General features: G+C 33.6%; 1 protein-coding gene across 1 annotated transcript; it reads left to right on the top strand.

Annotated features, from left to right (window-relative positions):
* The first annotated feature begins 1,289 nt into the window (after positions 1-1,289).
* Positions 1,290-17,703, top strand: LOC123653860 (cytochrome P450 4C1-like). The gene is made up of 9 exons (XM_045589840.1): positions 1,290-1,440; positions 2,536-2,649; positions 3,053-3,139; positions 3,215-3,400; positions 10,582-10,976; positions 11,047-11,115; positions 11,504-11,672; positions 11,887-12,060; positions 17,532-17,703. Exons 1-9 carry the CDS (start codon positions 1,290-1,292, stop codon positions 17,687-17,689), a joined length of 1,503 nt encoding a protein of 500 aa, XP_045445796.1. The 3' UTR covers positions 17,690-17,703.
* The last annotated feature ends 10,265 nt before the right edge of the window (positions 17,704-27,968 follow it).

Genomic DNA, 27,968 nt, shown 5'->3' with positions numbered 1-27,968 from the left:
AAGTTTTTTGTTTTTCGTTCGGGCACATATTGTATTTCAACGTTGTACTTCAATGTTGTTTCCCCACATTGTGTTTCAATGTTGTTTCCCGCATTTTATTCGGTAGTATTGTAAATTTATTTTGTTTAATATTAATATTAATAGTAAATAATTGTTAAAAAATTACTGATTTTATTTGATTTCAATAAAAAAACGAACTTTTTCTATTTTGATTTTTTTGGCCAAATCTAGCCCCCATCGAGTCCTTTTTGAACTTCATTTAGCCCCAAAACCTGACACTGCGTTGGCAACACTGATGACAACACAATAACTAACGGTGTTAAGAGAGCACTAATAATATCTAGCGTAATTGCTAAATTTATTTTGCAGGCGTTTTGTTACTAGGGTATTTGTAAAAATGTTTGTGGCCAATACAGTTTTATTTATTAGAATATTGTATATGTATTGTATTGTATGCCCGCAGTAGGATATTACAGGCTGAACCGTAAGCATTTTCAATTGATTATGAATACACGATTTGAAACCAACGATCGCAAGATAAAAATTGGGTTAGAAATTTTTTGGAAAGGCGAATGAAAAATTCTGGATGAAATCTAAAGTATCTTATACCCAAAATACTTCTATTTATTGGAAAATAAACCTCTGTCGACCTATTTATAGACATTTAGAGTTGCTATTACTGGAAGTTGGACTTTGAAAAATACTCCAATTTTTTGGACAAAACAAAATGCTACATGATAATTTTCGATACTACGAAATGAAAATATAAAGTTGTTTAGTGTAATGTTTGCTTCACACTTACAACAGGATCTTTAAAGCACTATAGTTATAAGCAAGATATAAGTTAAAGTTGATTGAACGTATTTTTATGCATTGCTTCACATATTAATATATAGTATGTTAGTTCGTGTGTCAGTAGCTTTTGCTAAATATATGTTTCAATGATTTAATATTTCTTTATTGTACGCCTACCTCCTTTAATTTTTGTCTGTAACCGTTTTTTTTTTTTTTTGAGAAAATGGGAAATATTTTATACAAATCTGTACGTATAATAAATTGATAAATAAATAAAAGATTATAATTTAATTAAAATCTACAGATAATATTCCACACTCGATGATTAAAAAAACCTGCATATAATTATCATGGCTACTGAGATAACAACTTGTGTGTTTACAATAATTACTTAATTATTATCTAATTCGCTGTCGCTAGAGCAGGTTGACGAGTTTGCTCTTAAATTATCTCAATTAATAAAAACTTTAATATAATTCGTAGAATTAAAAAAAATGCTGTTGACTCTTGCGTTATTAGGAGTGTTCCTATTACTGCTGTATTTTTTAGTTAAGTATTTGTATGAAGATGAAGAATTTGATAAGATTCCAGGACCAAAAGGAACATTTTTAATCGAAAACGGCTTGGACTTTTTTCAGGATTTTGGTAAGAAACAGTTTTGGTAAACTATTTATCTTCTTGCAATCAAAAATTATTGTCATACTAAAGGCTAATTATCACATTTGGTTTTATCTACACAAATAATTATTATACGATATGAATATCGATGGAGTATAGCGAATGTGATTTGATTATTAAAATAGTGTCTTTTAAAAGAAATTCACTAATCATCTATTGATGAATTCTTCGTTGTTTAGTAGTTTGACAGTTTCTTATATTTTTTTTTTTGTTTTTATTTAGACGCATACATACCTAAATGGTGAAGAAACATGTTATTGATATGCATATCAGTGAGCGTAAGTCAAGTAAACGACTCTGTTCTGGGTTATTATATTCGCATGTATAATAAAAGTTTTGTAATTGTTTCAACATGAATTTAAAGTGTTTATTAAAAATAAATTAATAGATAAATCTCATTATTCGGTGCAGGATTACATAAATGATAAAGATGTGTGGACTTAGTGAAGCCGTATATCATGCAAAATACCTACTACTAATTTTGAACTATAAAACACAGTTTACCTATTATTTTTAAAAGAGCGGAGTTTTTTTCCGATTCTTTTCTGCAGAATCTACATTCAGATTAATTTCTGCAGAATCTACATTCCGAATCGATTGTAGATTAACTTTTAGAAGTTAGAACTTCATCAACATACATTCATTAATTTTAAAATTTTAAGCCTATTTAAATTATGTTAGTTTGATTTGATTTGAATGGTATGTATATTGTAATAAAGAAATGCGTGTTTTTTGTACAAGTGGAGAATAAATTTTCATATGTAGATAAATTTGACTTAATATGAAAGATATTTCATTTTCATAGCTCCTTTTACTATTACTATTTTGAGTTAATAAAATCAATTTGGCAATAAATATCCTATAAGCTTTTAAATTTTCCTGTCATTAACTTTATGGTTTATACTAGTATGTATGTAGCGTGATATAAGTATGTTTGTTGTAGGAAATTTTGAGTTTACAATTTTCTCGTGGACCTTGGCGGCGCTTGCAGGTAATTTTTACCTGCAAGCGCCGCCAAGGTACCTGTAATTTTTATTATACAATTTTTTGTATTTTTTCCAGCTCAACTGTTTGTATACTTTCGCAATTTAGCAAATAAATACAAGGATTTATATAAATTAAAATTATTTAATTTCAAGTTTGTCCTGATATATAACCCTGAGGATGTTGAGGTGAGTAAGAGCTATATAAAAAAAGCACTTTTTTTTTGTATTCGTGATAGTAATTTGTCTAACATATTTTGTTATTTAAATATGATCTCGAGTATCTCTGGGTGAGTGTAATACGATTTATTATAGTGATCATTTAGACAAGCAAGGATATTATGTCGTGACTCAACTATATACCATCCCTCCAATTATCCGCCTCTTACAGAAATTTTTAGAACATGTAATTTAAAAATTATAACTTTGTGTAGTTTTATATAACTGAAGTTACCATTTGTTTTAAATCATTAGAATATAAAACTTATGTGAACATAGCATTAATTAGGAAATTTTTATAGATTTTTTTGGGTGTTTTATTTCAAGTCGACACCTGCTTAGTAACAAGTAGGTTATTAATTTCTACTTTCAGACAGTTTTAACAAATACAAAATACAATGACAAAGGTTTCATGTATTTCTTCCTGCGGCCTTGGTTGAACGATGGGCTTCTCGTTAGCAAAGGTAAAATAGGTTTCATTCGATAAATATTACTACTACCTACTATTCAAAATATTTAATTATTATTCATTTATAAAGGATCTAAATGGCATCACCGAAGAAAAATACTGACTCCTGCGTTTCATTTTAATATATTGCGCCACTTCAGCTCTATGTTGATCGAAAACAGCGAAAGGTTGGTGGAAAACCTTCAGTCGGAGACGAAAAAGTCAAAAACGAAGATTTATTCCTTTATAGCGAATATGACATTGAATTCAATATGTGGTAAGTAATTTTTTTTTAGAAGAGAAACCTAGAAAACTGAACTCGAAAAAGACAATATCGTATAAGTGTACACTTACCTATGCCATATTCCATCTATCGCCCCACCTCTATTTATTTGCAATGCTGAAAATATTAAACTCCTGGGGAGAGTCGGGGTAAGGTCAGCAAAACGCTTGTAGTTTTCCTGACGTTGTAGGCATCAATTAGTTATGGTAATGACTTACCATTAAGTAGGCAGTACGCTTGCTTGCTGCCCTAAAGGTATAAGACAATTGATGTTTTTAAAAACGAATTACAAAAGATAGAAGTGTGAAAGATTATTTTTGGTCTTCTACGGATACAAAGAAATAGGTTACATCAGTAAAAAATATAGCCTCTCCCTTTTTTTCCCGTGGGTGTCGTAAGAGGCGACTAAGGGATAACACAGTTGCATTACCACCTTGGAACTTAAAAAGCCGACCGATGGCGGGATAACCATCCAACTGTTGGCTTTGAAATACACAAGCCAAAACGGACAGCAACGTCACTAACTTGCCTGCCCAGCGTGGTGACTATGGGCAAAACGCATGTGTTCATGCCATTTTTGGCGCGAACTTGTGAAGGCCTATATCCATCAGTGGACTGTGATAGGCTGAAGTGAGTGACGGATACAAAGATGCCCCGAAATAAAGCCACGGCTTATCTATACAAATAAATAAAATTGGAGTGCCTGTTTGTAATATTAAAATAACTGCTTTTTACTAAATGCATGTGGTATACACGGTACATATACCAAAGTAATATTTTTACAACTTTAAAGACCTTTTGAATTTCACACTTCAGGGCAGTGTAAGCAGAGTTAGTATATCTGCTATTTTTAATGTCAACGTTATGTAGTTTGTAAATGCACGATTTCTATGACATAAAATAACATAACACAAGATGACGTAACATAACATAACATATGAAATAGCAACAAAGTTTATAAGCGAACTAAGTTGCAGTCAGAAGTTAGTTATTGATATTTTCTACTGTTAATATAATTTATTGTTGTGTATAAGTAAGTCGTACAGAGTTTTTATCTATGTATTTATAAAATTGTCAAATTTAAGTCGTTAATAACGACGAAAAATATTTTGGTTCTGTGACATTTGCGTTCGTACAAAATATCAAAATTTCAAGCAAAAATAAAATGTTCATAAAAAACCTGGTATCCGGGTACCTATATTAAGAAAAATATAAATACAAGAAACAAAAAATAAAAAATTTGTGAGCTTCTAAAATTCCAACAACCATTAACTTAAACATTTTTACGATAAATAATAATGTACATAAGTGTAGGCTTCCATCATTTAGTTTGTTATGGTGGTTTGCGAAAGCTTTTCACGTGTAATATAAAACAAAAATAATAATAATAATAATTCACCTATTTCTTTAATAATTATCATCGATTCTATGCATTTAAAAATGATTATTTTATCCTCTTCCGAATACATTAAATTTGTTTGAGTGAGGTTGTATTATTCAAGGTTAGGTTCGTAGATTTATGTTCAGTTTTTCCTGTTTCTGAGTTATATAAAATGTAAAAAAAGTCAAGAAAGAAATAACTAGTTTGCCGACTTATTTTACATATATTTCTGTCAAACTTTAAAATAATTGTAAACTACATTTTATCATTATTAATCTACATAAATAAAAATGAATGTTGCTAAGCGCATAACTCGTGAATGGCTCGACCAATTCGGTTAATTTATTTTTTGTATGTTCTTTAAGGAACACGGAAGGTTTTAATACTAAAAGAACAAGAACAATAAAATTAATTTTACTATTAACTTTTGACAGAACGAAGTCTGTCCGGGCAGCTAGCTAAAAATATTTTTTTCATCAAAAGACATACATACATACATAAATATAATCACGCCTCTTTCCCGTAGGGGTAGGCAGAGACCAATTCTTTCCACTTGCTACGATCCTTACAATCCTTACGATCTTTCGCTTCGTCCACTTTCTTCGTCCAATTATTCCTTTCATACATTCTCTTCGGTTTAGGGTACTCTTGATCTGGCCTTTTTTCAAGACGACCCTTATTTGGTCTCGGAACGTCCGCCCCTTCAACCCTTCCATCCACACTCGCCTTTTTTCGTCAATCGTTCTTCACTCATTTTCTCGACATGACCAAACCATCTGAGCATACCTTTCTCAATTTTTGTCACTACATCTTCTTTCAGACCACAACGTTTCCTTATCTCACTATTTCTTATCCTGTCACTCAGTTTAACTCCTATCATGCTCCTGGGGGGATTGGGGATTGGGTCGGCAACGCGCTTGCAATGATTCCGGTATTGCAGGCGTCTATAAGCTACGGTAATCGCTTACCATCAGGTGAACCGTACGCTTGTTTGCCGACCTAGTGACATAAAAAAAAAAAAAAACTTCCTGCTATCATCTCAACTGCATTTATTCTGTTTTCATGTTTCTTCTGCCATACCCAACTTTCACTTCCATACATGAGTGTCGGAACAACACCCCCTCATGCACAGCCAAACGAGCCTTGTTAGACACCTCCCGACTGCTCATAAAGGAGTGCAAATCTCCATTCACCCTGTTTCCTGCATTCACTCTTTTTTCAATAACACTCCCACACTTTCTATCTCTTGTAAAATTTGAACCCATATACACTAACTCATTGATCTGTTCAATTTTTTCATCTCCAATTACGATATTGCAGTCTGTCGCTGCCTCATCTCTTTCAAACACCATCACTTTCGTCTTCTTTACATTCATCTTCATTCTCTTTCTTACAAAAGCTCCTCTCATATCAGTTACCATCTCCTGCAACTCCTCGGACGAAGACGCAAGTAATACTTGATCGTCAGCATAGAGAAGACATTTGACGAGTAACTCATTCATTTTACCCCATTTTCATTCTCTTTTAAATCTGTCAAACAATTGTCCATGAACAGATTAAACAGCCACGGTGACGCTACACTTCCCTGTTTAACACATTTTTAAACGGTTTTATTTAGCTCACCCCGTTTGTTTTATTTTTTAAACGGTTTTATTTAGCTCACCCCGTTTGTTTTATTTTTTATTTATTATTTATTCTTGGGTCAAATTTAGTAATTCAAATTTCACCCTCTTCCTGTCAACCGATTAATCTGAAATTTTGTATACACTTTGGATTTTGGTGACAATACAATTATGTTTATTCATTATCATTATAAATTCAAGATGGCCGCCGCTACAAAATGGCGGATAATTTATGTTTTATTAATCCCATCAATATGGGTATCAAATGAAAGGGCTCAACAAGCAAAATACAATATACTATAAAAAATTGAAATCCAAGATGGTGGCCGCTACAAAATGGCGGATAACGTAGGTTTTATCAATCCCATCAATATGGGTATCAAATGAAAGGGCTCAACAAGCAGAATACAATATACTATAAAAAATTGAAATACAAGATGGCGGCCGCTACAAAATGGCGGATAACGTAGGTTTTATCGATCCCATCAATATGGGTATCAAATGAAAGTGCTCAACCAGTATAATCAATGTACTATATAAAATTAAAATCCAAGATGGCGGCCTCTACAAAATGGCGGATAACTTAGGTTTTATCAATCCCATCAACATGGGTATCAAATGAAAGGTCTCAACAAGTAGAATACAATTTACTATGCAAAATTGAAATCTAAGCTGGCCGCCGCTACCAAATGTCTGATAACAATTTTTTATCAATCACACCAATATGGGTATCAAATAAAAGGGCTTGACAAGAAGAATACAGTGCACTATACAACCTCAATATTTAAGATGGGCCTTGCAATAATGAAGCACTAAATGAATTAAACAGAATGCAAAATAAAAACTAAAAACTAGAAAATAAAAATAGGTAAAAAAACTTTTTAAGTTAAACGGTTTTATGTTAAACATACATTGCAATGTTTAAGATAAATGTACTAAAAACCAAAAAATAATAAAATAGATACAGTCGTGGGAATTATAAACATATGCATAGACTAGACTAAAATAAAACCGTGGGGCACGTCAATTGTCTACAAATTATCGACTTAATGTGCGATAGAAGAATCGTTTAATTCGTCGTTAAAATAGGCAGTTGGCCCGCAGACGGTGAGGAAATTACTTACTATTTTCTTGCTCATGGAAATTCCAATAGTTATACACTCCATGTAAATAAAAGAGATGTTTCAACTAGTTTATCGTTGGACATTCACACTGCTGGCTGGCGAGGAATCGTTTCACTGCTCGTAGTTTGTCTTTAATCGACAAAACATATGATAAAAGTACTACTCGCTCACCACTATGAAACCCTAAAACTCGCTTATAATCGAGCTTGCTAGCTTGTTTCCACATTCTAGCCCTACTTATCACACGTCCATCTTTGTCGGTTGAACAACTGCCTAATTATAGTGTAACATTACAAAACAAACATTTTAATCAACGATTGTAGACAATTGACGTGCCCCACGGTTTTATTTTAGTCTAGTCTATGCATATGTTTATAATTCCCACGACTGTATCTATTTTATTATTTTTTGGTTTTTAGTACATTTATCTTAAACATTGCAATGTATGTTTAACATAAAACCGTTTAACTTAAAAAGTTTTTTTACCTATTTTTATTTATTTATTATTTATTCTTGGGTCAAATTTAGTAATTCAAATTTCACCCTCTTCCTGTCAACCGATTAATCTGAAATTTTGTATACACTTTGGATTTTGGTGACAATACAATTATGTTTATTCATTATCATTATAAATTCAAGATGGCCGCCGCTACAAAATGGCGGATAATTTATGTTTTATTAATCCCATCAATATGGGTATCAAATGAAAGGGCTCAACAAGCAAAATACAATATACTATAAAAAATTGAAATCCAAGATGGCGGCCGCTACAAAATGGCGGATAACGTAGGTTTTATCAATCCCATCAATATGGGTATCAAATGAAAGGGCTCAACAAGCAGAATACAATATACTATAAAAAATTGAAATACAAGATGGCGGCCGCTACAAAATGGCGGATAACGTAGGTTTTATCGATCCCATCAATATGGGTATCAAATGAAAGTGCTCAACCAGTATAATCAATGTACTATATAAAATTAAAATCCAAGATGGCGGCCTCTACAAAATGGCGGATAACTTAGGTTTTATCAATCCAACGACGAATTAAACGATTCTTCTATCGCACATTAAGTCGATAATTTGTAGACAATTGACGTGCCCCACGGTTTTATTTTAGTCTAGTCTATGCATATGTTTATAATTCCCACGACTGTATCTATTTTATTATTTTTTGGTTTTTAGTACATTTATCTTAAACATTGCAATGTATGTTTAACATAAAACCGTTTAACTTAAAAAGTTTTTTTACCTATTTTTATTCGATATTAAACCATTCTGTGTATGCCCCATTTATCCTCACACAAGCACTAGAATTCCTATAAAGAGATTACAATGCTCGTATGAGGACACTGCTCACACCATTCACGGACAATGCTGACCACAATTTATTTCTCATCACTCTATCATAGGCCTTTTCTAAATCCACGAACGCGCAATAGACTTTTTTGTAGTTAGCCAAACACTTTTCGGCTATGCGCCGCAAAGAAAAGATCTGATCCGCACATCCCATTCCCTTTCTAAATCCCGCTTGTACATCCCATACTTTATCGTCTGTTTCATTCACAACCCAAACCCAATCAACACTTTTGCATACAATTTACCGACGACGCTGAGGAGGCTTATACCGCGGTAATTCCTGCAGTCCTGCCGTGACCCTTTTCCCTTGTACAATGGGACGATTACGGTTTTGCACCAGTCTCCCGGTACTTGCCCATTTCGCCGGCACAAATTGAAAAGGCGGTACAGTTGGCTAGCCACTATGCCATGTCCAGCCTTCAGCATTTCGACGGTATACCTTGCAGCCTTACCTAATCTCATACTTTTCAACGCTTTCACTATTTCATCCATGCTTATCTCACTTTCATCACCATTTATACTTTCTTCCATGGAAGGTGCCGTATGTTGTACCTGCACTTCCTCTCTTTCGAACAAACTTTCAAAATACTCTTTCCATCTCTTTAGCACACATTCTTCTCCTTTTATAATGATCTCATCTTGACTCCTGATTGTACTCAGTTCTGAGGTAGAGGTTTTTCCTCTAGCAGTTTTGATGGATTTCCAGAAAACTTGATGTTTGACTGGAAATCTTCAGTGAGCCTTCTATCAAAATCATCCTTTCGTTCTTCTTTCTTTTTAGGCACAACTTCTCTCGCCGCTAATTTCAATCTTTTATACTTTGTTCTTGCTTCCTTTATCTCGTCATCCGTTGCCTTTTGAACTTTTTGGTTAGCTTTTGTCGCTAACCAATCCAACCACGCTTTCTTCTTTTCTTGCACAGCCTTTTGTACATCTTTATCCATTCACACATTATAGTTCTTTCTTCATCAAAAGACGCCGATCTCAATAAAAAAAGAAACACCGTGTCAGACTATTATATTGGTAGATATTAATATCGAATTAACTTAGATGATAATTGTATAAATATGATAGACTTGGCTACTTTAAAGAAAATTTAAGACCGAAATAATCATATTATGTGTATATTCTGGACTAGCCGATCGTGAGAAGTACCTCAAACTTACAGAAAGTGTCAGCTAAATATACCGTTCTCAAGTACTTTTGTGTTTCTGTAGTGAGTAAGATAGTAAGTGTTTCTGGGGAGAATTAAGGTTAGGGTAAGCAACGCATTTACGATACTTCTGGTGTTACTTACTACTACTAGCCCAGTGACGCAGTTTGCAGTGACCCCATCTCCGGTGTATTATTTGTTATACAGACCTACAGTGAAATGCCAACAGTTGTGTCGGGTACTAGCTAACATTTGACAATACATATATATAAATAGTTAAAAAAATGTTAATATTGCTGTATCGGTCTGCAATCTGTAATAAGTTTCATTTAACTCGATGTGCGCACAAATGAACAGACAATTTCTAAATTGTCATTTAGTCTTTATGTTTATAGAAAAGACACCAGTCGATTTCACTATTATTATTATTAGGAAGTATTAACACTATGACATTGGCTGATAAATATTTTGTCATATCAAGTATAAAAAAAATTAACAAATATAATTTAGTTTAATTACTACTAACACTCTTTTAGAAACTGCAATGGGTACAGCTTTAGATAAAGAAGCGGCGGATATCGGAACCAAATATAAAGATGCTATTCATACTCTTGGGTCATACTTATTTTATAGAGGACAGCGGTTTTGGCTTTATCCGACGATATTTTTCAATTTAAGCATCGTTGGGCGGAAACAAAAAACACTGTTAAAAGAGATTGGATCATTTCGTGATCATGTAATTAATCAAAGACGAAAAAGTGGCAGTTACAAAAATTTGTACCAAGAGGTTATGAATGAGCAAGAGAATGATTACTATTTATTAGGTGGAAAGAAACGTTTGGCGATGTTGGATCTGTTACTAGAGACAGAGGAACAAGGGAAAATAGATGTTGAGGGTATCAATGAGGAAGTTGACACGTTTATGTTTGAGGTTTGTGAATAATGATTTACACATCACATGTTTTGACTTTTTATTACAACGTCAATGCCTTGTATTTCAGGGACACGATACAACGGCGACGGCTCTTCAGTTTGCTTTCATGGAGCTCGCTAACAATCCAGAAATACAAGTTCAGTACAGATTTTGATTATTCAATTTTTTTTTAGTTTCATCCTTTCATAGAAGTTTTAAGAAACAAATCTAATATATAAAATTCTCGTGTCATGGTGTTAAACATTGAACTCCTCCGAAACGGCTCGACCGATTTTAATAAAGTTTTGTGGGCATATCGGGTAGGTCTGAGAATCGGCCAACATCTATTTTCCATACCCCGAAGTTATAAGGGGGGGGGGGGATTAAGCGGGTTAATAACATATATGACAAAGAAACGTTTGCGGGGTTAGCTAGTATACATCTAAAGTTGTTTCTTTTCTATTATATAAAACAAATAAGTTTTCACTGAAAGTGTTAGTTCAGATAAAGAAAAAAAGTTACATAAAATTTTTAAAATGCTCTAGGACAAAGTATTCGAAGAGTGCCAACAAATTTTCGGCACATCTGGTCGGAAGCCTACGATGAACGACCTGGCGGAGATGAAGTATATAGAGTGTTGCATCAAAGAGACGCTGAGGCTGTATCCGTCGGTGTACTTCATTATTAGAAGTTGCAAGCAAGAATTACAATTGAGTGAGCATAACTTTTGTACAGAATTGTATAAGTAAATCTGAAATCATCAGGATCGTTTGATCAACCTAAAAAGTACTGTCTTATTTGTCTCTTCTCTATTTCTTTTACATTTTTTAAATTTTTATCAGAAACCAATTATACCAGAAAATATTGCATTTATAGGGAGTTAACAGTAATATTAATTAAGATGTTTAAGAGGAACGTATTATTTTAGAAAACTACAAATGCCCGGCTGGAACGGATTGTTCTATTCTTATCTTTGATTTACATAGAAGTAAAGATCAGTTTTCCGAGCCACTCCGGTTTCGGCCGGAGAGGTTTCAGAGAGCACCCACGTGGCATCCTTTTGCATACATACCATTCAGCGCTGGACCTCGAAACTGTATAGGTAATAAGGCTTTACTAACTGTGTATATTAGAATATTTTTGAAGTAAAACTTCTTTACAAACGCTTGACTTGGGGAATAAGCTGGTGAAAGCGTGACGAGAGCGTTATGAAAAGTGTTATCAGGCGAGGCGAACGGAAGTTGAGAGGGAGATATAAGTTAGTGAAGATAGAAGGAGAGAGAGTTAGTTACGTTTCGTATATTACTGTAGTGGCATGAACTAAAGAAGTTTTACTTCGGTCGTGTCGTCTAAAGCACACTCATTTTTCACGGGACGCACCGTATACGTAGTTATGATTCCCTTGTCGAAAATTCGCAGCATAAACGGCTGTATCTTTTGATTGCGTTAGGTTAGAAGTTTGATTTTTTCACAGCTCCAAGGGGAAGTAGACTTAAGTATTTGATATAATTTTCAGCATTGTTGCCTCCACGCGTTCCCGAAAAAGGGTCTTGACAGACAGACGGACAACAAAGTGATCCTATTAGAGTTCTGTCCGTTTTTTTTCTTTATGCGGTACGGAACCGGAATGGTTAAAATGTATGTTGCTAAGCGCATAACTCAAGAATGGCTCGACCGATTCGCGTAATTTATTTTTTTAATGTTCCTTAACCCTTAATTACTCGCATAAAGAAAATTACATTACTGCTCGCATGGGGTCACAGATGACCCCAAATAGTATGAGTAGTTTTTAATATATTTTGAAATATATAAGTAAATTAAACTATTTTATTATTAAAGTGCTTTGTTTATTTTATAATATCTATAAGTAATAACATGAATTACTAACTAATTATACAAAAACAAGTTAAACGAAAATTATTATCAATAATCAACAATTTGTACTTAGGTATACTGAGATCATTGTACATACTCGTATTTTTAGGAACTCTCTGAATCACTCTCGTTACACTGTTGACAGTATATGTTAGAATGATCATAGCAAACAAATCTTCTACATTTATTGCATTTTGTTGGTACTTTGCGATCGCATTTCCTCGGGCAGCTGTTGCAACGTCCACGTTTTGCAGTGGTTGGCGGGACGCGACTTTCCAACTCATGCACTTCCATCAGACGTTTTTTTTACCTTGTTAGGAGTTACTCTGACTTCAAGTCATCGTTTTTTGCCGTAAGAAATTACGCCTCGTGTGAGTACGGGATTTTTCGGTATTTACTCGACGTACAATGAGTGCATTTATGCCTGAAACATTTATCTGGTGGAAGTAAATGGCTAACGGCCACCGTTTGGTTCACCTCCCTACGTTGAATGTACCACACAAGTGATTATTGGTGTCCATTCCTCCATTAGTGCTGTTTTAAAATGTTATTATTTCAGGGCTCTGCTTGTCAGTTGAGGCTGGGTCGATATGAGTTACATGATGCATAAAAGATAACAACACAACAGCTTTATTTGGTTTTTGAAAATAAGAAACCTGACCCTCCAACTTCTTCATCGTCAGAATCTCCTTCATCCTCTACCAACCATTGTGCAATTTCCTGTTCTCTCCTATCCATGACTAACTCTGACAAAAAGACAAAACTCGTAGTAAAACGGATTCTTTTGATAATTTCATTGTATAAAGATATAAAAAACATATTTATAACAAACATTTATTCACTGAACATACAATAATACAAATATAATGCATTATTCACAAAAAAATACATAAAATAAAAAACTTACCTCTTTCAAAAAAGTAACGTAATTACTCGCACGGGGTCACCACTGAAGAGTGCAGCGACGCATCCTTCCACTCCTGTGACTTGGTTGCTGGTAAAATACAAACTTAGACGCGCGTTATGAAGCTAGCGAGCCAAGTGCTTCTTTTTTCAATCCGAAAATGCTTTGACCCCATGCGAGTAATTAAGGGTTAAGGACCACGGAAGGCTTTAATATAAAAATAAAAAAAAATTAAAAAACTAATAATTTTTACTATTAACTTTTGACAGAACGATAAGTAATGTCAAATACGCCGTATACTATCGTGCGGATATGCTTGTTTATTAAATATATATAAAATAATATTTTATAAATTAAATAGTAAAAGTTAATTTATGTGTAATACAAATTAATTTTTTATTTTTATTTTTATTTTTATTTATTTAATGGTTTACCAACAGATATACATCAAATATAGTATTAAGAGTACAGTATATAAAAATCGTCATGTTAGGATGTAGATCCAATTACAGGCAAACACAGCTTCCTCATTTAGTCATTAAGTCAAAATAATGAAAGCGAGAGAATAATAATTATAGGATAAGTTTAGAGAATAATTTTTTAGGTTAAGTTACGAGCTTTAAAATGTTTGACTAATTTTCTATATGCGCCAAAACTACTGTGAAATATGTCTATCTTTGTTTTTTGATAAAAAACGTTATGATCCCGACAGATTCTCGGCAACAAGCTATTGAAGCCCAAGTTGGTTCTATATCCTTTGACATACAATGGCTTAAAGTTAACAATCCTAGAGTTACGCCTTGGAACAACAAAACCAATCCGAGACAACAGTCGTGGACAGTCCAATAGGCCTCTAGAAATCTTGTACAACAAGATTTGGTCAGATATCCAACGGCGATCGACCAATGTGGTGATGTTAAAGTGTTTTAACCGATCCTCATAGGAATGCAGTTCTCTTATTTTTCCTTGGTGAACCGCAAGGTAGAAAAGAAATCTCTTCTGTATACACTCAATTCGACCAATATGACAATGGTAGTGCGGGTTCCAAACACTAGAACAATATTCTAAGATGGAACGAACTAGGGCATTATAGGTGCATTTTAGAGCAGATATACTTTTAAAGTTCTTACAGTTTCTCCATATAAACCCTAGCATCTTAAAGGACCTGGAGACTATAGAATCAATGTGAGCAGTGAAGGATAACTTTTTATCTAGTATTACTCCTAAATCCCGAATTTGATCGACTACGTCTAAATAATCATTTTGGACATGGTATTTTGTTAAAATAGGTTTGCGTTGTTTAGTGAATGTAATATGCTTGCACTTTTGAATATTAAGGGGTAATTTATTATTTAATGTCCAGTCAGAAATACGACTCAAGTCCTCTTGAAGCAAATCAGCGTCAGATGCACATTTAATCGTTTTAAAAATTTTAAGATCATCCGCGAATAAAGAGAAATTTGAGTGGCGAATTTCATTTGCCAAATCGTTTATAAATAACAAGAAAAGAATAGGACCTAAATGTGAGCCCTGTGGAACACCAGATGTTATTTCAAATTCCTTAGATTCATAGCCACAAACCACAACTTTTTGGAACCTAGGTGACAGATATGATGAAAACCATTTTAGTAAGTTTCCATGGATGCCCCCATGGCTTAATTTGTTCAGAAGTAAAGAATGGTCTACCCTATCAAAAGCCTTACTAATATCAGCGTAAATGGCATCAATTTGTTCACCTCTGTCGATGGCTTCTGTAACTTCAGTCACGTATGTGGCGAGATTAGTCATCGTGGACATTTTATCACGAAACCCATGTTGTTCCGACACTAATATAGGTTTAAGATGATTGGTTAAAATTGGACACACAACTGACTCTAACAACTTACCGAAAATGGGTAAAAGTGAAATAGGCCTGTAGTTTTGAATATTATTAGCATCCCCACCTTTCGGGATTGGAGAGACATTAGCTTTCTTCCATGTTAAAGGAAAAATTCCACTGTAGAGGGATTTGTTAAAAATAATGCTTAGGGGCCGGGAAAGACTTGACGCACAGTTTACAACAAAAATAGCCGGAATATGATCCGGGCCAGAGCTTTTATTTTTATTTATTTTTTTTATTAATTTTTCGATTGCATCTTGTTTGATGGTAACATCACAAATGCAACGACAAGGGGCGTTATGCGGATTATTTATATCTGTGTGTAAATTTGCAGTACTTAAGGTAGACGGCACTCTTGTGATTCTGTAAACCTGTGAGAATTGATCAGCGAAAGCGTCACAAATAGAAACGGGAGATGAATATGTGGTTCCATTTAAATGCATTTCGGATGGTATTCGGCCCCTTGATTTACGTTTAGATGTTATAAAGGACCAAAATGCCTTAATGTTATTATTATTAATAGAATTTTCAATATTTTCCAAATATATGGAATACGATATTTTAATCTGATTATGACATCTGGACCTGGCCAATGAAAATTCGTATCCGTCAATAGGGTTCTTATACTTTTTGTACCTTTTGCGAAGTTTTTCCTTTTCTTTCAACAAATTTATTAAGTTTTTATTGTACCAAATTGGATACTGTCCACGTCTGCTGGCTCGTACCTTTGGAACATGTTTGCTAATAATATCATTCAGTATAGAGTAAAACATCACAACCATTTCGTCGACAGTGTCAGCGTTCTCCAATGTATCCTCCCAATGTATGTCGCCTATCTCTTTATTTATGGATATATAGTTAGCTTTATAAAAATTATACTTAGTTACGTATTTTTTCTCTAAATAATGTGAAATCGGAAAGTCAATACTAATATTTAAAGGGGGATGAAATTTATCCACGTTAGACAAAGGTACAGGAGAGAGTTCTGTTTTCACGCATGACATATTACTTAGTATTAGGTCTAAAATTTTACTATCATCATTCAAAATAGCATTAAACTGCTGTAGGTTATGTAAGGCCAAAAAGTCGAGAAAACACTGAGTAAGACTTGTAGACACACAATTGGGTATAGTACAGGTATAGTCAAATTGATCAGGAATTAAGTTCCAAGAAATTTGACCAATATTAAAATCACCAACCACCAATATATCAGAGTTGTCAATTTGAGAAATAGCATTACTGATACAATCCAATTGATTTTCCAGACGAACTAGAGACTAATATAATATACATAAACGAATAATAAATGTCAGGTAGCCTACAGCTGTATAAATTTGAATTTTGAATTCTTAACCGAAGAGGAAATATTTGAGATCAAAGTAGCCAGTACGACAAAACGCCAATTGCATATGTAAGGACTTAAAATTATCAGCTTTTTGCCTTTACGTTCATAGGAAAGACGGCAGGGTGACGGTTGCGCTCGTAACGTATTTTCCCTGGACGAAAGCCTATGTCCGTTCCGGATATCCATGTTACCCCGCTGAGCGTGAAAGTTGAACAAAAACAAACTCACTTTCACAATTATAATATTAGTACTGGTTGAATAATCATTGTTTACATTTTTCCTTCCTTACACCCCAAAATTTTACTATTTCATTTATCCATTTGGTTACCTGTTTGATTTATTGAAGTAATTTTTTGAAATAAACGGTATCATTACTAATTAATAATAGATATTACATAGAAAACAGTTTACTATTAATAAAAAATTGATTTATTGAAGTAATTTTTTGAAATAAATGGTATCATTACTGACTGATAATAGATTTTAAATAGAAAATAGTTTACTAATTATAAAAGCTTAGGTCTATTGTCCTGTTATAACATCATTGTAATATTTTTTTTAATATAACAGGTCAAAAGTTTGCTATGATGGAAATGAAGATGGTTATAGCTGCTGTAGTTCGTGAATACCGTTTGCTACCCATTACTAAGCCGAAGGACGTCGTCTTCACTGCCGACATCATCTTAAGACCAATCGATCCTATATATGTAAAATTTGAAAAACGATAGTAAAAATATCTATACAATAAAATAAAATTGAAGTGTCTGTTTGTAATATTAAAATAACGGCTTTTTACTAATGGCATATGGATGTATGTCACGTCTGTCTGTTTATTCCGGCTAATCTTAGAAGCGGCTCGACCAATTTTGACAGAACTTTGATTGGTAGATAGCTGATGTAGTGAGGAATAACTTAGGCTATTTTTATTTTAGAAATTAGTAGAGTTATAACTCTGCGAACTGAAGAATTATTTTTGTAAAATTCCACGCGGACGAAGTCGTGGGCACAGCTAGTTTCCTAATATAATCGTAATTTTGGTCCTCTACACAATTTCTGGAACTCATTATCAATTCTTTGTGTGTCTAATTTCAAAATAACCTATTTCCTACGTAACAAAAATAATAAATAAGGCAATATTTATGTTTATATAACTATTATGATTTGTTATAGGTAAATGTCTTTACTAATATTATAAATACGAAAGTAACTCTGTCTGTCTATACAGATACTATAGAGCCTGAGAAAGGACATAGGTTACTTTTTAATGCGAAAAAAGGGGTGTAAAGGGTTGAAAGGTGGAGATGAAAAGTTTTATGGAACTATCGTCATTTTTAGAGCTACATAGAAGTAAAGGTTTCTCAATTCATCCGTAGATATATTTTTAATGTGTGTTCGCGGATTACTTCGTCGTTTATGAACCGAAAACACTTCGCTTCAAGAAGAACGGGGGAGTATGAAATTTCGCACACTTATAGAAAAGGACTGGAGAATACTACATTTTTTTTAAATTAATCATAAAAATATATTAAATCAATAAAATAAATAAATAAATGGTCGAATTTCGAACACTGGCTACCACTAGTTGTTGTAAATTGGTAATTGAATTCCGTTAATGAGAATGTCAACATTAAATTTAATTATTTCTTTTTAAATTATGTGCAAACCTACCTACTGAATTTCACATTTTTTGTCACCAAATCATTTGACATTAATATCTGTATCACCAATACATATGTTTGTCATGTGCGGGTTCGAACCCGCAACCGCCAGCGCAACAGCCACAAATCAGTGCTGTGACTGTTGCGCCAACGCGTCGACAAATTAACACAACGTAGTCAACATCAATTTATATCGTCAAGTAATAGAGCATAGGTAGCCGAAAAATTCATTCAATCATTCACGGCTTTCATTTATAAGATTAATGGCTCCTAATAGTGCTGATATATCAAATTCATCATTAGGTATTTAAGTATAACTCAAAAACTACTCGTCAGATCTCATTAAAATTTAAATGAGACCACATGATAAGCATCAGCTATGGGTTAAAAAGAACTTATCTAATCCGGTACAGCCAGTATAAAGTTATGAGGTGACCCGAATACCAAGTGTGTATAACGCCATGTATGAGGTAACACACTAAAAATATATATTCGAAGTGATAACCTCCTGATAAAGATAACAAAAATACCAAATGTCTGATATGTAAGTTAAATTTGTAATTAGAGATAAAATAATAGGTAACCTCTAGGTTATCAAGTCTCAGAGACTTTGAGCTTTGTTTCGGGTTATGTCGCATATTTATAAGACGCTAGTATTTAATTAAGCATTTAAGACAAAGTAAATATGCTAGCTTAAGAGGAAAGGGTACCGGGTCTTTCTCCATACAAACGTAGTCGACTGTTTTCTCCCTGGATAATGACACTAGATCAAATATTTTTGTGACATAGAACTCTTTGCTGCCATGACCATGCCCCTATGTTTTGATTTTTTTCATATTCTTATTATCATAGGAATTAGGAGACTTCAAAAACTCGAAATATTGCATAATTTTTTGTACATTTTCAGACACTCATTAAAAAAAATATATGCATATTTTCAAAAAAATGAAAACATAGGGGCATAGCCGAAGTCTTCTTTTATTTCCTAAAAAAAAAAATTTAAAAAAAATTGCCATGTTTTGAGGAGAAAACAGTCGACTACGAAACACTGTTTTGGTCAAAAATTATATACCTAAAACGGTCTGAGCTGCAGTTGTCCCTTTCTTGCTTTTTGGGGGATAGGTCTGGGGGAGGGAAGGGTCAAAGCAATACGTATATACGCCAGCGAAGTGATGCCTCATAGTCGACAATTATATCGATACACTAGTGATGTTATTTTTAGTCGATATTTTCTAAAATTCGTATTAACAAAATTAAATAATTTCTCTTTTCATAACTACAATAAAACCGTATTTGTATATGCTGTTTTTATTGTAACACTGTGCAAACCTGGACTAACGAAGGGTTTTGCTAACAAATAACAATGATAATTATGGTAAATAACTGTGTTGTTTGTTTTTGGTATCAAATGAAAGGGCTCAATACAAGGATTTCAAAAAAGTGTATTATGATTATTATTACCGTAATACTAATAAAAAATACAATAAGAAAGTTTAAAAAATTAGGACTGCTCTTTCCCATGCCTATGCCAAGCAAGCTGCGAGCCGCGCTTCTTCCTCGCCTCCTAGGCGAAAAACAACTTCGGGGTTTACTCTTTCCAATATATTTTTTTATCAATTTCGGAATACTCTGTAAAAAGCTATGCATGGTCAAACATAAATAAATATAGGTACGTAGCGACTTTAGAACCTCCTCTGTTTTTTTTTCATTGGTAAAAAATTGCTTAGCTGTTATCTTGACATTACTGAGGAGCAGATTATTAAATTTGGTCGAATCTATGTACCTATGCGATTCGTATTTGGACTTCGCAAATAGAATCATATTTCTGAATTGCGTAAAAAACTCAAGTGGCCCCACTAGCGTAGCATTCCTTGGAACCCCGGAAACCTTGGGGCCCTGTATTAAAATTAGTGGGGGGGCAGGCAAATGATGGGTAAAGATTTCTCACAAAAAATGCTTGCATTGAATTAAAATAAATATTTGTTGATTATAAGTTATAACTTCCTCCTAGAATAGACAATAGTGAGTGTAGTCTGCTGTAGCTGTTCCTGTTCCATCGAAATCCTCAGGTAATTTTTTATCAGTTTTAGTTTTGAAAAACATCAAGTTAATACCTCCGGAAAATTGGATGCAAGGCTATTGAATTTTATCAGTAATAATTCCATGAGTTCTTTAATGGAATGAATGTTTTGAATTTCGGATTTTAAGCTAATTTAAAGAGCTTGTAGTTCCAAGCTGGAGAGTTATTAGCCTTGACCTGCAGCAATATATGCGGGGGATCGTTCGCTTCATCCTGTGAGGCCAATACTATTAGTGAATTCCTATGAATCTTCCGCATCTATATGGGGGATTCACAGGCGCATAACCTGAAGAAGAGATTCAATGCTGCCTCCAGGTCTTACAGGTAGTAAATCGCTAGGGCAAAGTTCAAACACAGCAGAATTGGCGAGAGACTATTGGGCTTTCCAAATGGAACCCATGCCTTTTGTTTCTTACAAAAGCTGTCGAAGGTAACTTTTTTTAGTCTACACTTCCATCATTGCGCGAACCTGAAGGCTCTCTGGCATATTATGCGAAAAAGTAAGCGAAATTCTTTGCACTCTTTTTGCGTCGAATTCAACTCTTGACGATGAGGGAAAAGCACCACCGAGCGTTCCACGGTGCGAACACGCGATGCGTAATGTGCACTATGAGCAGTGTCGTTTGTCGTGTTCTGCATTCTTTCGATGTCAAGAAGTCTAGTGGTGCTAATTGTATCCACCAGTGGTTTGCAACCAATGTGCGAGCTTCGTGCGCAATGTTTCCGCGTACATTCAAAGTGTGGAATGACCTTGCTAAAATTTGGGGGTTTTAAAGCGTCTAGTATCTACATCTTTTCTCTAAAGGCCATGGGCGACGGTAGCCGTTATAAATCAGATGGCTTCGTCTGCTTGTGGGCCCCATTCTTATATAAAAAAGATTAATTCATTGTTCATAATGATTAACTGAATCCCGAAATAAACGATACAGAATGTTATCAACAATTGGGCGCACGCTTGACTCGGATAAAAGGGGACTGCTTTTCAGACTTCAGTCATTTCTGAAGTTAAAACTCTATAGGTATGTATGACAGTTTTTTTATTCTTTTTTCCAGGAAGCACAAGATTAAGTGACATTGTGGATAACATTTTACTAATTTTTGCTTACACACCTTAGGGGCCCTGTAAATAGGGGGCCCCGTATCATTGATACGGCTGATACGGCAGTAGTTACGCCCTGAGTGGCACCCAATTCCCTACTTCGGGAATACGTATATTCTCAACTTACTTTACTCTATTCTTTTTAATCCTGTTGTACCTGCTTATCTAAAACGACGATTTAAATTTCTTAGTGATTCCAATGAACGCAGTTTTCGTTCTGAGGAAAGCTTACTTCTTGAATTTCCCTCTCACTCCTCTTTCGTTTATACTAAATCTTTCACTGTTCAATCTTGTCGACTTAGGAATTCTATAGACGTGTAAATTCGGTTTCTATTTTTAACCGACTTCCAAAAAAGGAGGAAGCTCTCAATTTAACTGTATTTTTTATGTATGTTACTTCAGAACTTTTGACTGAGTGGACCGATTTCTACAATTTTTTTTTAATCGAAAGGTGGTGTGTGTCATTTGGTCTCACTTGAGTTTATTTGAGATCTAGCAACAACTTTTCGAGTAATATAAATATTACGTTTTTACTTGACTATTTTCGTCGACCTACGTTGTATTATACCGCATATTTTTAATTTAATCGAAAGCTGATAATTATCGTGTAGTCATATTTAAATTTCATCGAGATCTGATAACAAATTTTTGAGTAATCTTTAATAACGCGTATTTACTTGACTATATTTTCGTCTACCTTTGTTGTATTACATCATGTCGATGTAATTGAAGTCGGCTTTTTTTCCTTTGCGTACAAGTCGAACTCGGTCCACCCACTCAAAAGTTCTGAAGTTACATATATATATAAAAAAAAGGAAAATACAGTCGAATTAAGAACCTCCTCCTTTTTTGGAAGTCGGTTAAAAATCAATTTAATACGTATTATTATTTTCTGTTGGTGTTCAATAAAGTGTATTGTTATGTTATGTCATGTTAATCAACCACTTTTTAAAAAAATTCAATCGATTACGTAATTTGCCTAACTAAAAAAACATAAATAAAATAATAATTGAAAAAGTCGCCTTCATGATTTTTGTAAGTGTACAGTACATAATGTTTGAAATTGGTGTGATTTATTTAGCTATCTTTGTGTAATTATTGAATTTTTATCTTGTTCCAGCTTTTTCAATTGACTTTCTAATAGTTATTCTTCACGCAGGCGGCTTTTCTTGTTTTTTTTTAATTATAATATTATTTTTAACCATTGTTATATCGCCGCAATTATATGTTAATTAATATATATAACCTATACCTATGTATTAATAACTGCGACAAACATGAGACATTACAAATTATATAGGTACTAAGGCAAACATTTTATACTGTGTATGTACTACATTACATATATATACTATACTTACACTTATACTATGTACTACATGTATACACTATAATTATGTATGTATTTCATTACCCATTCTTACACACACCTCAACCATGTACATACCTAATTCATAAATAAAGTACCAAGTATTTCGATAATTACCCACAAAAATATAGACATGTATCAAGTCACAAAGAGTATCCAAGTCAAAATAATAAAACATAATAATAAGTAGTTTACGAAATTCAATAATAGTAAGCCGAGTCACAGCAATACGATGCAGAACAAATTCAATAAAACAAGCCAAATTCAGAAAAATAGCACTATGCGCTATATGTACTCGTAGTCAATCACAAACGAAAGATGCGAATACTAAAATATCGTCAACAATTAATAGCTGAATAGCCGGCGCACGCACACTAACACACGACAGTCACACATAGAAAAAACGGGGCGGAGATGGCGCGGGGCGCGGTAGCGGCATGCAGCGCGACAGAAACATTTTATTCAAATACCTATTTTTGAAAAGTCTCTTCGGTACCCTTTCCTCTTAAGCTGAGTCGTACGTTAAAGGTACATTACGGCTTCCAAGTTGAGAGCTATTACTAAGGTATTTGATGTCTGTCAACTTCTAAAATACCAAACACAAGATCTTATAATATTAACGGATCTGTCTTTAAAGTACATCTTTATTAAAAAAAGAATGTATAAAAGACACCGGTACTTTAAAGGTTTTTGTACGTTGCAGGTTATTTTGGACTTAATTTTGGGTGTCGTGATGTTTGTAATTCCTGAACTAATAGACTTTGAAAATGCATTGTAACGTAAAAATACACTTGCTCTTTAGTTTATCTCCTCTCCCACGGACATCGAACTAAGTTTCAAGATATTCAGTGTCCTAATTTACAAATCTAACAAAAACCGTTACGCAGATAAACCGATACAATAAAGAAAAATAATTTATTTTAATTAATCGAAAAGTAATACAAGTAGATGCGAATAACGTAAGTAGATAAAAAAATAATCAAGTAAATACGCGTTATCAAAGATTATTCAAAAGTAGTCATCAGTCCCATTTAAATTTGATCGAGATATAATGAGTACTTTTGATTGATTGATTGAATGACTTGTTTAATGGCCTTCAGTTGTGCCAGAGGAGCACGGTTGATTCCGCCAATGTGACGTAGAGTGGAAAACACACGAAGGAGATTGATTGGTCAGTGCAGTTGAGATAACAGTCTCAATTTAATTTTGAACAGGCAAAATAGTCAGACTTTCATTGTTACATCTTAACCTAAAACAATACAAACATTTAATGTGGAACTAAAACTACAGTTGTTAGTAACTAAACTATTACAAACTAATTACAGATGATTTATTTACTTAATTTTATTTATTTCAAAATATTTACACAAAAATGTACAATAGGGACTAAATACCAACATTATCAAACATAAGTAATTTTTGAGTAATCTTTGATGACGTGTATTTATGTGACGGTGCGTACTTTGACGCAACGCCATCTGTCCGAATCCAGTAAAACTACTTCGATTGGCATACTGTATCAATCTGTTCGACCTGGCATACTGTAACGCAGTGAGCTACATTATCCACTACAGCGAAGAATGGGCAGAAGCAGTTTATTCTTTATAAATAATTTTGATGATTATTGTTTTAATCGAAAGTTGATCTATTGTGGTCTAATTTAAATTTGATTCAGGCATGGTAACTACTTTTTGAGTAATCTTTGACGCCGATTACGATTATTACCGATACGATTTTTTAACGCCGATTTACTTGACTATTTTGGGTCTACTTACGTTGTATTAGTTGTTGACGTAATTAGAATTGTTTTTTTTTTCGTTTGCAAGTAAATACAATTATAAAAAAAGCATTTTACTAAATATTCAGTACTGGTCAGCTATAGTAATACTAATTGTAGACGAGTATTTCTACTTGTTTTTTTTTACTTTTAGATTGTACTCTAAAATTACACACCTACGTGTAGGGGCAGAAACTAAATAATTACTTCATATTCTGTAATGGGCGATTTTTTAAAATCAAAATACGAGTAAGGTTTATATCGTAATTATAATTAATAGTGTAAGAAGCTAATAGCTAATAAGTATTAGTTAAAATCATTTTATAAATAATAAAATTACAATCAGCTGTGTCAATATGGAATCACTTATAACATTAGGGCGTTGTTTTCTTTAGGTATCAACGGAGGTTTATGTTAAAATCATCTATGGGTCTCGATACAGATGGGGATCGGCAGATGTAGACAGACTTTACACGTGTGCACTGTCTATCTGCCACCTCCTGTAAATATGTCACTTCTTGAGACATTTGTTAACAATGTAAACAGTACCATACCTTTCTTTCGAAATGATAACAGTTCTGTCTTAATGGTTGGTGACTTTAATTTACCTAATTTAATCTGGTCGGATTCTGTCAATTGTATTAGTAGCAATAATAGCGCTCTAAATAACATGTTTATTGATTTTTTGGACTTCAATTCATTGTTTCAATTTAATAGCGTAAAAATATTAAAAATAAATTTCTTGACTTGGTACTTTATAATAAAAATGATAACAGCATCAAGGTCGAAGAATGCACGTCACCCATTCGTAAAATTGAGTCTTTGCATCCTGCTTTGAATATTGAGGTAAGTATCAAAACTTCTCATAAGTCGTCCACCTCTCGTAATTCATCAAAGAACAAATACAATTTTTTTCAAGCGGATTATGATAAAATAATAATGTCCCTTGATAATATAAACTGGTTATATGAATTTCGGGTCTCTTTTAGCAATGTTAATGATATGCTTAAACTTTTTCTTCAAATACTTTCAAATATTATCGAACTTCATGTCCAAAAAAAAACACAAATCAAAATCGTTGTTTCCGGCCTGGTTCTCTTACAAACTAATTTCTGCCTTGAAAAGGAAAAACAAATACCGAATTAAAGTAAAAAAATACAACAATCCTCTCGATTTAATTGAATTTAAATATCTTAAAAAAAGACTATGATAGATTAATAAAACAATGCTATAACAATTACATAGAATCTGTCGAGGACGCCATTTCTAAAAACCCTAAATATTTTTGGACTCACATAAAAAATACACGCAATAGAAATAGTTTATATCCAAACACAATGATATTAGGTGATTTGATAGCCGAAAATAAGAGGGACATTTCAAACTTATTTGCTGCTCAGTTTTCTTCTGTATACGAAGATAATAATATTATCAGTCATGAATAACATGAACCTTAGACATACATAGGGAATATTTATCTATCGCAGGAAGATGTTGAAAAGAAATTAAAAAGACTTGACACTAGTAAAGGTTCTGGACCTGACGATATTCCTCCAGTTTTTCTTGTTCGTTGTGCTGCAGTACTGTCTTTTCCTCTATATGTCATCTACAACGTATCTCTAAAAATAGGCATCTTTCCTGAAAAATGGAAGGAAGCCAGGATTGTTCCTATTCACAAGGGCGGTAGAGTGGAGTTGGCAGACAATTATCGCCCAATCTCTATTTTGTCGGCTATGTCAAAGGTCTTCAAATCCCTAGTTTACCATAAACTTTTTACCTATGTCAAGCCGTATCTCAGTATACATCAGCATGGTTTTATATCCGGAAGATCTACGAATACAAATTTAATAACATATGTCAATGAAATAATCCTGAACTTAGATAAAGGTGCGCAGATAGACGCAATATACACAAACTTTTCGAAGGCCTTTGACAAAGTCAACCATAATATGTTATTGGATAGACTTAGATCCTTGGGCATAACGGATAATCTATTGGAATGGTGTAGCTCATACTTTCGAATGAGACCGTCACGCGTTGTTATTGATGGATTCCAATCTGAACCATTCTGTGCGCACTCGGGCGTACCACAAGGGTCTATTCTAGGTCCCATGTTTTTCAATATATTTATAGATAGTTTATGCTCTAAATTTAAATATTCTAAAAATTTTCTCAATGCCGATGATCTGAAGTTAATTCGCACAATAAGTTCTCAATCTGATGTATCACTACTTCAAAAAGATATTGATTCTCTCGTTGATTGGTGTAAAACTAACAGCATGAAATTAAATATAAATAAATGCCTCCACATGAAATTCACAAGGAAGAAGCGCGCTATAGAGAGCGAATACAAAATATTTAATGTTGCAATTAAAAGGGTTTACACTGTTCGTGATCTCGGCGTAATTTTAGATTCAAAAATGCAATTTACAGAACACAAACCATATCGTTAAAGCAGCTTTAAAATCTCTCGGTTTTGTAATGAGAAGGGGAAAGGAATTTCGTAAGACCTCAACAGCTATCACTCTTTACAACAGTTACGTCCGAAGTAAACTTGAATACTGTTCAATTGTTTGGTCACCACATTACAAAGTACACGTTGATAGGGTTGAAAGGGTTCAAAAAAAATTACGAAATTCTTTTCTTTCCGTTTTGGCAATACCTCTGATAGGAATGATTACTCGAATAGGTTGAGAGAGTATCGAATGCTACCGTTGGCCGGTCGGAGACAATTCATGGACATGTCTTTTCTACAGAAAATTTTGAACAACGCAATCGATTGTCCCAAGCTTCTTGCTTTGATTTTCTTTAATATTCCTGTTAGAATGCCTAGAAAACATATAACACTATTTTTTATTCCTAAAACAAAGACCCAGTTGGGAAAGCATTCTCCAGTAAACAGAATAACACATACTTATAACCTTTTGTCTCAAACCAATAAGGACTTGGATACCTTGCATATCGGTCTCAGCAATTTTAAACGTATTATTTTAGAAACATTATTTTGAATAAATTCTGAATGAT

The sequence above is a fragment of the Melitaea cinxia genome, chromosome 1 (assembly GCF_905220565.1).
Source record: "Melitaea cinxia chromosome 1, ilMelCinx1.1, whole genome shotgun sequence".
Taxonomy (NCBI): Eukaryota; Metazoa; Arthropoda; class Insecta; order Lepidoptera; family Nymphalidae; genus Melitaea; species Melitaea cinxia.
This window is presented reverse-complemented; position numbering and strand designations above follow the sequence as displayed.

Bases quoted from the DNA above. Each gene is read 5' to 3' on its own strand.
- LOC123653860 (XM_045589840.1), top strand. From the start codon at position 1,290: ATGCTGTTGACTCTTGCGTTATTAGGAGTGTTCCTATTACTGCTGTAT. The intron at 11,116-11,503 runs GTTCAGTACAGA...AAAATGCTCTAG, and splicing joins CTAACAATCCAGAAATACAA to GACAAAGTATTCGAAGAGTG. The intron at 11,673-11,886 runs GTGAGCATAACT...GTATTATTTTAG, and splicing joins CAAGCAAGAATTACAATTGA to AAAACTACAAATGCCCGGCT.